A 13,495-nucleotide genomic window follows, 5' to 3' on the forward strand; every position below is an offset into this window, starting at 1 on the left:
AATAATAATTAATTATTTTATTAGAACTCGATAATTATTCTAATTATATTTTAGGTTTTTTATATTTTAAAATGAGATGTTTATTCTCTATTTGATTATATTTATCCGCTGTTAGTTACACGAATTCAAACATGAAGTTTTGATAAATTGTACTTATTCACAATTTACTTGTAATCTTGAATTTTAAGTAATATGCATCAATATACAATACTTCATGCATACAAAATAGTTTTTAAAAGTTTTTGTCAAATGTTTTATAATATAGTATAGATATAAAACATTTTTAACATCTATATGATTGTTTTAAAATAAAATATTTATAAAAAATTACATCTAATTTTAATGGTTACTCTATTTTATCAATTCTATCATTAACTATATTATTAAAATATTTAATAAATTTAATAAAATATTATTTATCTCTCTTAGACATTTAATTTTAATACCTCCTGTTAGTAAAAAATAGTTAAATATTATTTAGAGCATCTCCAATCGTTATGTTAAAATAGAAAAAAAATGAGATTTTCGCAATTTTTTTTGCTCCAATGGCTATGTTATCATGTATGTTAAAATAGAGATAAAACGATCAAAAAATATATGAACCAGACAAAATGTAACTGGATAAATATGGTGGTGACAAATAGGTGGAATTTAGTTCACATAATGGAATTTATCATGATTGAAATATGTCAAGAGGATTAGAATATAGTTTAATCATGTTTGACCATATGTTTGATTAGTAGGATTTGAAATAAAATTTGTTAAATAATTTGAATCTGTCTATTTGGTTCGTTGAATATAATAGTTGTGTTCGATGGTAGTGATGACAGCAGTTGTGGTAGTGGCGGTGGCGGTGGCAGCATTAGCGGTCGGTATTAAGGTGACGGTGGTAACAATGGTGACGACAATGCATCCATTGTGGTGGAATGGAGTATAATTACAAGAGTATGATAACTTTTTCTTAAAATATGGTACGAAGAAATTGAAGTTTTTTACTAAAACTCAAGGAATTTACGTTCTATCTGTGTGGAATTCGAATTCCTCACTAAAGCCAAGGACCAAGAATCTAACCAAGTGAAAGAAATAGCAATGACCGAAAACATTACTCGGTAGTTGAGGGAAAAGACTCTTTCCCAGTAAGCGCTTACCACCAATCCGTTTTGATGGCCGAGAATGTTATTCGATATAGTAAGTGAAGGTGGTGACTATTGGCGGCAAACGTTTACCTGGTAAGCATTTGATAAACGGCCCATAAGATTCTCTTACCATTTCTTCCGAGCGTTGATAAAGAGAAACTTCAAACCCACATTCTTCTGGATTCATTGAAACCTATAAAAGAATGCAATCCCGGTTGATAAGGAAAACGAAACAAAGAACACACGTTTAAGAAATAATACGAAGATCAATGAATTTGGTTTCTTCATCCACCTATACATATTCAGGCTATGGACATAGTGTTTCTATACGAATTCTTGGTTGGTTAGTGAGTGATCCATCTATATACTGAAAATATGCCTTGCAAATTGCGTGTCAACTCTTTTTTGAATTTCTCCTTCGCAGCTGCTTTCGTTCCACGGCTTCCGCCTGTAAAGATATTGAAAACAAATGAGATTGTTTGGTTTGGTTTGGTTGCGTACATTCCACCCCTCATACCCTAATTTCAAGTAGGATATACTGAGATTGTTTGGTTTGGTTTGGTTGCGTACATTCCACCCCTCATACCCTAATTTCAAGTAGGATATACTGAGATTGTTTGGTTTGGTTTGGTTTGCTTTACTAGATGATAAAGAAAATTACAGATAGCAACTTACTGATATCCGACTTCCAGATCCCTGTGATCCATGGCTAGGAGTCAAGAGCTGTGACCTCTGGGATGGCTGATTAATTGTTCGAGTGAACTCATGTAAGTGGTTGTATATGCTGCACATTCAAGAAATGTGAAAAAAATTAGTTGCGGTATCAGTCTCGAGTCTTACATGAATATCAGGCACAGATGGTGGCTGAACCTCTACAATCTCGACAGCTAAAAAGGTGATTATTACAGAACCAATTAGAGGAAATGGAGCAATACGCTCCGGAGGATTAGGCTGTTACTTGATTCATTGAATTGCATCGGTCAAACAAACAGCAACACTAAAGAAAAGAGTAAACAAAAATATAGCTACCATTTCTCAATGAACCACACAAGCAGTCTAGTGACCGAACTTGTATCTAGACTTTTTTTGGATGGGTCGGAGGAGAGAGACTGTCACCAGAGCACAGTGAACCAAAACAATACTTCCTTCATTCATGATTCATTCATCATGCAGTTTGCTTATAATTTGTAAACATGCTTAGAACTAAAAAAATTTATGGCTAACAAGGAAGTTGTAGGTGATGTACACCATGTTCTTTTTTTTCTAGTGAAGATAAATCAGTGCACGACTTATTTTCTTCTGCTGCCGTTTAGGATTAAATTCTGAATCACAGTGATGAGGATCGAAGGGTGTAGGGAAAGCATGCCATTCAAGTATTTCAAGGTCAATCTTTTAATAGTATTTTGCAGCATTAGGCTTTACAATTATTTAGGAAAAACAAAAAACAGGATTTTTTTTCCTTCAATTTTTAGCATATTTGTATTTCTCCCTTTCACACTTTTCACTTAGAGGGGTCTTCACAGAAGCAGTCGCTCTACTCTTTCAGGTAGAGGGTAGGTTTGTGTACATCTTCCTTCCCCCCCCCCCCCCTTCTTCCAATGGGATATATTGGGCTCCTTTGGTTTGATTTGGTAAAAATCAGAATTTTTTATGAAGATGTTGTCCCCCTGCACTTTACCCTTACCCTTGGGTAGAGGAAAGGTTGCGTACATCTTACCCTCCCAGACTCCGCTTTGCGTGGGATTGACAGGGTTGGTTTGGTTTAGTTGTCCCCCACTTCCCCCCCCCCTCTCTCAAGTAGTTGCTTGAAAGATATTTTTTTTTTAACTTGTGAGGCCATTTAGCCAAATTTTCTAGAATGTTAAAGAATTTAACTCTAGATAACTAGTGGGGTGCCAGTGCTCTTCTGTAAAAGTTTTTTGATGCTTTACTCCTGTCATATCCTTATCCTTTTACACCTTCCCCCACTCCCACCCCCACCCCCACCCCATAAAGGCAAAAAAACCACCTTTGAAGCACCTCATGACCTAAATTTTACAAAGGATCTGGAATAGGGAATTAACCAACAAAAATACAATTCAGGAAGGCTACCACAAGTACTTTTCTTGGGATGGTGAGACTTCAGTCAAGGTTATTAACCCACCCAGTTGAGTGGAAAACAAAGATGCCAGCAGTAGTGTGCAACAGTTTTCCAAAAGATCACATATGAATAACCAATCTAACCTTAATCGATGTCTATTGCAAGCTGTAAAGAATGCAACAAAGCCGTTTAAGATACTCCGAAGAGCACGGAAAACCTACAATAAGAGGGAAATTTTGTAAGCACAGGAACTGCAAATGAGGCCTCTAATAACAGAAAGAAAAAGAAAAAGAAAAAGAAACAAGGAGGAAAAGAAAGACAAAGAAGGAAAAGTCTAGAAGTTTCAATCACCTGGGAGAAGAGGTCATTCCAAAGAGAACGCCAGATAGAAACCTCATAAGTGTTCACAGTTGCCTCAGCATTTGAAGCTAACTTGAAGATGCCACTCACAAACAGCCATATGTCTCCAACTAAGTCATAGATGTTGTTATAGACATATCCCACAAAGTCGGATAGACCTAGAATGAGACGAATTGGAGCATAGAGTATCCCCCAAAGGAACCAAAATATAGGATACATAACTGTTGTTACTGCAACCAGCACAGATTGATAATATTCAAATTATTAGCAAAATGTATAAAAACACACTGCTTCTTGAACTTATTAAGAATTAAATGATTTATTTATCAACCGCTTATAAGATAATTAACTTACCAATCGTCCAGATAACTGACAAAGTGAACCACACAGGAACCAGTATGACCTCAGTTAGATTCTCCACTAGGTCCCAAGAAGTTTCCATCAGAATCCAAATGAACGAGCCAAAATACTGTGCGATCTGGACAAATAAGTTCCAAAAGGGAAGGAGAACCTCTAGAAAATCCAGAAATGGCCCAGCTAAAGGTTGTGTGATAATTGAAACAAATGATCGCACAGTGCGAGTCATCATCAAGAACCACATAACAGCCTTCTCAGAGTTGTGCAGAAACAGCATAGTTCCCAAGTATTTGATCCTTGATACCATCTCCCATGTTTCTATCCAATCAAAAAGTGGCCCACATAAACGGGAAGCAGTTGCCTTAAGAACTGGGACATTTTTGTACAAATCATAGAAACCAATGACAACCGTAACAATGGAAATTACCACATATAGAGCTCTTGCTAGAGGACACATCCATGGACGATAGATATGACAAAATACAGGGTAAGACTGAAAGAAAATCACCCAAGAGGGAAGTCCAGCCTCTAATAGAGTAAGTAATCTCAAATCAGATACTATTATTTCTTTCAAGTCAAAAGGGAGGTCACGGTCGTTGAACCGGAACAAAAGTAACACATCCCTGTACTCGGTAGCTTCCGCTGTTTCATCACAATCACTTGCGTAGGAGGAGGGCATTTGTGTGCAAACAGCTCCACCATGAGCTACTTCAGTATAAAAATTGGCCTCAACATCAACGCCCTCAGGATTCATCAGTTTCCTTCTCTTATAGGGTCCAGTGGGAGGAGGTGTTTGTAGTATACTTGTTTGGTCTTCTAAACTTTCTAGTTGCTCACCAAGATTGCTACAAGGATTGCAGGGAGATGCATTCTCCCCCCTGGCACTAGCATTTGAGGTTTTTTCATCGCCATTTGTGCTGCAGCAGTCTGGAAATTCTTTAGGAGCATCATGGAACATGTCTCCTGGAAAGATCTCAAACAAAAAACAGTAAGCTATTTCTGAAGCACTTGAAACTTTTTGCAACGACATAAGAAAACCAATTTATCCTGAAACTTATGGTAGCTTAGACCACTATGTAGAACCAGTAGTTTGTCTTGAAACTAAGCCTACAATATGCTTCTAAGTATTATGTATTTTAATATCAATACTGGTCCCTGACATGGGAAGGAATGGTGCTCACTTCCACTAGATTCATGTCATGGATAACAAAGGTGAGGATGAAACCTGCTACTTAAAAATCACCAGAGGGACTATTATATTTGCCAGATAAATAAATACAAGAATTACAATGAGACCATCAAGCTTATAGGTCAACAAATTGGCAGGTCATAGATAAATCAAGTACTATCAATCAGATAAATAATTTGATACACTTTCTTATGTGCTCCACTTAAGGTCAATAGAACAGAAAAGAGAGGTATGCTTCAGACCTCACACCCATGGTTCATGCATCAAGGTTAAAAAACTCTTTTTGTACATAATGCAATTAGCAGGTCTTTTTCATCCCCATTAAAATAAAGTAAATAACAATAGTAATCCAAGTGAAGGCATGCAATTAGCCTAGTTTTGTTAATATAGCAAACAAGAATAGAGACAACATTAAAACAAACTCCATATCAATCATAATTACAAAAATGCTTCCTTGTAAGAATAGACATAGGGGAGCTCGATAGTACCCAATCCCCAATTGATTCAGATTTCAGAGTTCCTCAAATGTCATGTTTTATTTCACCATAGGACATGATCATCCAGAATAAAGGTGAATCTGATATCATAGCCTGACAGACAAATATAATTGCTATGCATCTCATAGTCCCCAAGTCTAACCCTTGGAAGACCACAGTTTACTTGAAGTGTCAAAAGCTCAAGTCCCTTCTAAACAGCAAGTCATTTGCTTCAAGTACTTGAGCCCTAATAAGATCCAGGAGGTGTTTTCTCAAATTTTTATGCATATCAAAGCAGCTCAACCTTTGTCCTAGCTAGAATTTATTCAGAGCATAAACCCTAATTTCTGTTTGCCTGGTTAAGTCTACAAAAGCACAAAGGCATGAAGTATGTACCTTCAAGATTGGCATGTGTAGTAGATGTTGGACTCATTTAAAAGCAACTAAGGTAAGCAAATATAACTTTTTGTGCTCCTAATTCAAATAACATTACCTTCAGCACCGAACTTCCTTCTCTAGTTAAATTGTAACCTTCATGTTAATTGGAACTACAAACTAGACTATGACTTGAGAATGTACAAAACTTCTTAAACACAACCGGCTGTCCAGCTCACAAGCAAATGAGTGAGAGGTTCACTATATTTGCACATAAGTGAGAAAGAAGGTCATTTCCAACATCCTATATATTTAGGAAAAACAGCAGTAAAAAGATTTATTAAATATAGATTAAAGAAAAATCATTGGGTTATTAATTGCATACCTAACATAGAATTTAGATGCTCTTCCAAGAGAGATCGTTCAGACGGTGTCCCTGGAAACCATGAAGTTATGCCTTTAGCTGATTGAGCTATGCTATCAAATTCCCATCTCTTCATGTATTTAGCCTCTACAGCGAGAGACGTATCAGTCTGCTCGTGGAATAAACCCCATTCAGATATTAAGCCACCACCAAAGTATATAGAGAAATAAGGCAAGAGGTACCTGAAGCTCATTCAAGTAATTGATACCACGAACATCTTTCCACGTCACTTGAAAGACAATGAAACCATACAAGGTTCTGTGCAATTTGCTATTTGCAAGCAAGGAACTCCTGAGTTTCTTGACAGGCAGCAAGGCCCTCTTTCTTGATAGTGTTGCAGCATTAACAACCGAGAACCATTTTTTCAAGTTTTCGGACCGGCTTGAAGCTTTAGAACGGACCTTCTGGTCAATGAACTCTGCAGTCTCTTTCCTCCCCTTCCTCCCTTTTTTCCCTCTTGTGTTTGCAAAAGGGGACATCCTTGACTAAAGACATGATCAAGAAGAAAATCACGAATTTATAACACAATTGTAGCTTATATTATAACATCAGATAATTGTTAAGATGATCCAGACTTCTATATGACCTTGGTAACCATCAGCTGCCATAGGTGCGCAGGCCTAGATGCCAAATCTTCCAGCCATGGCCTATTATCCACCAATACATAAAACGTCTTACTATCGGGGGCCAAGAAAAGGCTAAGATCCGAAAGATATGACTGCAAATCCCTGTAAGGAAAGAAAAATGCAACGATTAAATCTGATAAAACTTCAATTGGAAAACTGCAAATACCCATTTTTACAATACAAACGAACCATGGTATGGTATCCCACCCGATCGGTAGGATGTAATCAGACATTACCTCTACCAATTTCTACAAACTAATCAATTCCAGTTAAAATGATGAACTATATCTGTTATTTCTTTGGATGTCAAAATGCAGCTTCTCAAATTTCAAATTTCTTGAGAACAACATGCTGACTAGGTTGAACTTCATACCACCAGAAATAACAATTGTGTGTGAATTTACACCATACCTTTTATCAATTTGTTATCAAGAAACCTAAATCAGACATCAAAGTTTTAAAGCTGACCTCTTTGTATTATTCTATATTTTTAGGGAAGGAGTATCTAACAAAAATATATTTTAAAATTTTACCACAAATCATTTTAAACTCAATATTGCTAAATCAAGTGCATTGATAAAGAGAAACGGTCCATACCCTATCTGGAAACTGATTAAAGGATAAAGCTGTCGAGAACTATCGCATCTCCTCATGTAAACCACGCTCTAACTCCTGCTTAAACTCGATTACCCAAAATCAAAGTAAAAATCTTATTAGCTTCTAAGAGAAAAAAAATTAAGCGTTAAACACACAAATTCAATGCAGACACATAAATAATTGTAAGAATAATCAAATAAATTCAAACCTGAAGATACTTGATTAAGCCAGTAACGCCATGAGTATTGCAATAAGCTAGAAGAAGGAAAGGGATAAACACTGCCGAACTTCATAACCAAGAGAGAGATCACGCCACACGAATCAAAGCAGCCATAAGTAACCCAACCACTTATGACGCTGCTGATAAAAAGAATGGGAATCCAAATTCGTCGATGATAAATACAATATTAGGTAAAATCCTTCTTCCCTTACGCTCTCAGACAGAAAAACACGCTTCACTGTATGTATCTGTCGCCATCAAATTTGAAAAGAAAGGGAAATTTTGGAATAACTTCGAAATGAAGGCTTGTGCGGTGGAACTCGTCAACCAGACGTAGGCGACGAAACAAGGTTCAATGGCTGGGAAAGACAAAGATGAGGGGGGAGAAATGTGAATTGAGTTAGAGGCATGAAACTTCTGCCGCCATGGACGTCTGAGAACGACGCCGGAATAACCAAGTCAATGCTAAAGATGCCCACCGAAATACCGAATAAAACCGGGCAGCATTCGCGGGGTGGGAATGCTACCATGTGACTCACGTCCATGGTATCTTATGGTATTCATTTGGACCCAAGAAACCCCTCATTTAAGACAAATAGCTAGATAAATGCCCTTTTAATGAGGTTTTTGAGATTGTTTATAAAAATAGTTTATTGATTTATTTTGGTGTAACATTGATAATAAGTATTTTGAGTATTTGGATAAATAATTTATATTAATATCAAATCAGTAATAAAAAGTTTTTAAATAAAAAAAATTGTTCTAACTTATAATAAGTTGATAAACACTTTTATAGAAAAATATAGTTGTTTCAAAAAATCAAGACATGACTTAAAAGCCCTTCTATATAACACACACACACATATATTTTATATTTACCAATTGAATAATTCATACAATACTGAAAACAAGTTCATTAAAATATAAAAATACAATGTTTATACAATATTATTTTATATGTAAAAGTGTTCAGTATTTTTTCCATAATAAAATATTCATGAATATTTAATATATGAAACAATGTCGTATAAACGCTGCATTTTTTTACACGAGTTGTTTCATATGTGAAATAACACATGAAAATTGATTTGTAAGTTGTATTACTTAGTGGATTTATAAATGATTATGTTTATATATATATATATATATATATATATATAATGGGAAGTTTAAATAAAAATATTAAATGTCATGAGAAAGTAAAAACAAGATATTCATATAAATCATTGAAAAAATCTAAAAAATCTATTTGATTATACATAAAGAATCAACTTTTTGTATTTTTATAGATGCCCTTGTATTTTCTAAAACTCCAAAACACCCCCTAAAAGTTTAAAATACACATCTTTCACGCCCAAAAAAAATTAATTGCGAAAATTGTTGATCCCGTGGGTCCTTTGTAAGGGGGTTATTTGCCAATTTTGGAAACATAAGATGTAGAAAGGAATAACTCATAATATATAAAGGAGGGTAAGTGTAAGTATGGTATGCCACGCGTGATCTCCTATCACTTTGTGTGCAAGATATGATCTTATCGTGTAATGCTAAATATGCCTAAATTTGTCCATCCACTCCGATCAAGACACATGTCAATTATAATATTTTTTTTAATTAAGATCTCAAACCCATTATACGAACTGATTAATTTTAAGACGACCAACTGTTTTACAAGTAGTTCGGAGTCATAATATTTAAACTTTCCTAGTTACAAGATATTTTTTATTCCTCCTTAGATTTGAAGGCACTTTTGACCTTTGGAACTGAGGCTCAAACCAATCAGACACCATTCTTATGGTTATAAAGTCTTTTTTTATTTCAAGTTATTGTCGTTATATCAAGTATTTTTTAAATTATTCGTGACATTATACGATTTTAATTTATCAGTTATTTTTTCTATTAAATTAAATATTATAGTAACATCTTTTAGATAAATTAAGTAAAACTTATTTTTATTTGGAACAGTAATGACCTCTTGTAGCTAATTCATTTTTGAATTAGTCGGCTCGCATAGCGGGTTGGATATCCAGGTTAATCAAAAAAAAATTACATAACATATAACAGTGTTGAGTTTCGATAAGAATAGAAGTTATGATGAGAAATGTAAGAAGTGATCTTCACCTTTTGATCAATTCTAATTGAAGTGAACCACTACATCAACACTAATGAGATACACTAAACCAATTCCCTTCCAAATCACAATTCACGGGTTCTTTTGAGATTAAAAGTGATCAAGGGTCCAAATTCATTCTTACAATTCTCACATTAACGTCTATTCTTACACAATCTTCCGTCACATACAATATTTTTGTACATGTACTTGCATTTTCTCTTTGTGATCGTATATATACTTTTATATTGAAATGCAAAATTATATTCACATTATGCGTATAATTTTTAGATGTATTTGGTATGATTCGATTGGAAGGATATGGGGTGGAATAAATAGGGGTTGGTATGTAAAAAGGTAGGACGGGTGGATATGTGTCGAATAGGGGGTGGTACGTAAAAAGGTCCCCTCCATGTGTCCATCTCTTATAATAATTGAAAACTAACATACGGAATATCATATTTATGTGAGAAATATATGGAATATGCACTACTTTTTTAAAAATGCCATTGAGAAGAAAATATACATATTGCAACATATATAGGCGAATTGGTTACAGTCTAGTCGATGTGGAACCATTACATGCCCCTCCTATGGAGGCTAGACGAACACGATTCACGCATTGTCCTATTATGTCAAGATCCCAAAGAATAATTGAATCCTAAAAGTGATAGACACTTACTGTGATACCATGTAATAATAAGTGGAACCTCTGTATTACTCTTTTAAAAACATCCAAAAGATTTTAATACATAAACATATAATTGGAAAGTTTAATCAATACAAAAATCTAATTATTTAAATATTATTAATTAAAAATAAAATATTTAAACCTTAATTTAAATGTTATAGATTTAGTGGAAATTATATTAATAAAACATTTGTATTATAGAAATGTGATCCTGGTGGTGGGACCTAACAAAAAGTTGTCTCTTGTGTATAATTTAATTAAAGTAAAAATATGGTCATGTTAGGTATTGATTGCCTTAGATTCTTCACATTATACCTTATCTTAATTATTAAATTTCATAAAAAAAATAATATAGTTTAACTTAATTCTTATTTTGGATAATGTATTTTTAAAACTTTCATTCTGATACCTAAAATGTAAAGTTTTAAATATTTAAGTATGTGGGTAACCAGTTGAAGCATTCACCGGTTATCATGTTGATGTGGTATCTAACTCAGTATTATTTACTCACATGGTCAGTAACATGGATTTTTTTAAATCTAAAATTAGTTTTTTTCTAATCTAAAATTAGTCTTCAACCGGTTATCCGGGTATTTAAATGTTTAAAATTTTACATCTAAGGTACCAAAATGAAAGTTCTGAAAATACGTTACCTAAAATATGAATCAAGTTAAAGTATGTTACTTTTTCATGTAATTTGTCTTTTTATATATTGATCATGTAAAAAATAACAGTTTCATAATAGTCATAATCTTATAATTAAATGCATAGAAATGTTTTAATTTATGTGTTCTTTAAAATATTCAGTTTTGATTGATTGTTGATTTTAGTTAATTTTGATTTTAACTGATATTAAATAGTAAATATTTGGTTTGATCAGTTTTTCTCCCAATTAGACAGCATTGTGTTGTTGGACACGAAAAGTTAGTAGTTTAGAATTCGTTAGTATGACTTGAATGTCTGTAAGAAATGATTAGAGTTTATTAATTATGACCAACGTTTTATATTATGAGACTAAATATTCATTAGACTAGATGTACGATTGAGATTGATTTGAATAATTTGTAACATTTCTATGGTTTCTATTTGACTGGAGGTTCAAATCCTTCCGACCCAGAGCATATCCATTGTATCTGAATATAGCTTTTTTGTTCAACGAGATTATGTTTCAAGGCCTAATATTGGATAGAATTTAATTCTTCTTTCTTTTCTGATTTTGAATGATTCTTTTCGTAATCATATCTCAGTTTTTTCACAAACTAAACTAAATCTGGTCTAAATATTGAATCCTTTTGTGATCCAGATAAGATGGGACATAGATCACAGTTGCAGAAAAGATTACTTAACTTTAGGTTAAATAAAATATGAAAATACATATAAAACGAGGAAGTGTTTAGCCTATAGGCATGTATTGTTATCCTATTTCAGTGACAATAGTCATTTTATTTATGTGAAAAATAATTTGCATCCCTGAAATATTAAAATATCTCTCTCTCTCTATCTCTCTCTATATATATATATATACACACACACTAGAAGGGTACTCACATAATGCAGCAAAATACATTTCGATTTTAATCTTTTGTTTTATTATTTGTCTTTGTCGATATTATAATACGATTTTATGTGGTTTTGAAAAGACAATAACATTTTTATTCTTGAATAAAATTTAAAATATCATAAAAAATTTACAAATATATTTAAATTATATCAAATTAACTATTTAAAAAGTTCTCATTCTTTTGTGTAATTTATTTAATTCAATATTTTTTTATTATTATTTAACTTTAGATTAATAACGAAGTAATTTATTTTTTGTTTAATAATATAATTTTTTATAAATATAATAAATAAATATTATGTTAGAATTCGATGATTATCCTTATTATATTTTAGATTTTTTATATTTAAAATGAAATGTTTATCTTGTATTTGATTATGTTTATTTGCAGCAAGTTACACAAATTCAAATATAAAACTTTAATAAGTTGTACTTACGTATAATTTGCTTGTAATATTGAAGTTTAAGTAATATTCATCAATAAACAATACTACATGCATAAAAATGGTTTTTAAGAGTTTTTGTCTAATGTTTTATAATATAATATAGATATATAGGGAAAGGTTCACTTGATAAGTGGTAAATATTGAGAAGTAAAGAAGTGATCATAACCCTTCGTCTGATCAACATTTGCGGCTTTGATCGTGACGTACCAGATCATTTATCGCATGAGTATGTGGAAGATAAATGGGTAGTTTCGTAACTTTTACAAATAGGCGGCAAAATGGTTCATATGTGAATCCATTAATTAGTTCGCATATAAAATATTTAACTGATTCACACACACACACACACACACACACATATATATATATATATAAATCAGTTAATTAGTTTATATGTGTATCAATTAATTAGTTCATATTTGAATCAGTTAATTAATTCATATGAATCGCATATGTCCATATGTGAACCCGTTGCCCCCTACTTGTAAAGTTACGAAACTACCCTCTATATTTTTCGTATAGACGCAATTTTTTACCAGTCAAAACCGTAATTATTGAACAATCAAATCCGATCTTAACAGTAGGAAGGGCTAGAATAACTTATTTACTTCTCATATATTTACCACTTCTCAAAATAACTTTTCACTATCTGTATTATCTTATTAGGCAAGTTTAGCAAAAGTCTTAAAATTCTAAATGACCAAAATACTCTTTATGCTTATTTTTTCACTTTTTCATTTTTTCACTTTTTCACTCCCACCTCTTCTCACATACACTCACCCTCTCACAACCAATTTTTTTAAAATTATAATTTTAAATTTACATTTTATACCCTTATAATTAATTAATT

At 32.8% G+C, this 13,495-nt stretch overlaps 1 protein-coding gene across 4 annotated transcripts; it reads right to left on the reverse strand.

Annotated features, from left to right (window-relative positions):
- Window positions 1-940: 940 nt before the first annotated feature.
- LOC112505788 lies at window positions 941-8,316 on the reverse strand. Of its 4 annotated transcripts, XR_003068443.1 has the most exons (11): window positions 7,829-8,316; window positions 7,621-7,704; window positions 6,984-7,125; window positions 6,580-6,882; window positions 6,359-6,506; window positions 3,931-4,896; window positions 3,568-3,806; window positions 3,360-3,433; window positions 1,812-1,920; window positions 1,429-1,584; window positions 941-1,329 (listed from the first exon to the last, which is right to left on the reverse strand). XR_003068443.1 is itself a non-coding variant. In XM_025109780.1 (10 exons), the coding sequence occupies exons 2-10, from the start codon at window positions 7,674-7,676 to the stop codon at window positions 1,531-1,533; spliced, it is 2,091 nt and encodes a 696-aa protein (XP_024965548.1). In that variant the 5' UTR covers window positions 7,677-7,695; window positions 7,829-8,316; the 3' UTR covers window positions 1,363-1,530. The 4 variants fall into 4 exon arrangements, 3 of the variants coding, with proteins under 3 accessions (XP_024965548.1, XP_024965549.1, XP_024965547.1); XM_025109780.1 differs by lacking the exon at window positions 941-1,329 and having other exon boundaries at window positions 1,363-1,584; window positions 7,621-7,695; XM_025109781.1 differs by lacking the exon at window positions 941-1,329 and having other exon boundaries at window positions 1,363-1,584; window positions 7,621-7,698.
- Between the last annotated feature and the right edge of the window lie 5,179 nt (window positions 8,317-13,495).

The sequence above is a fragment of the Cynara cardunculus genome (assembly GCF_001531365.2).
Source record: "Cynara cardunculus var. scolymus isolate 2C chromosome LG 2, CcrdV1, whole genome shotgun sequence".
In the NCBI taxonomy this organism is placed as follows: Eukaryota; Viridiplantae; Streptophyta; class Magnoliopsida; order Asterales; family Asteraceae; genus Cynara; species Cynara cardunculus.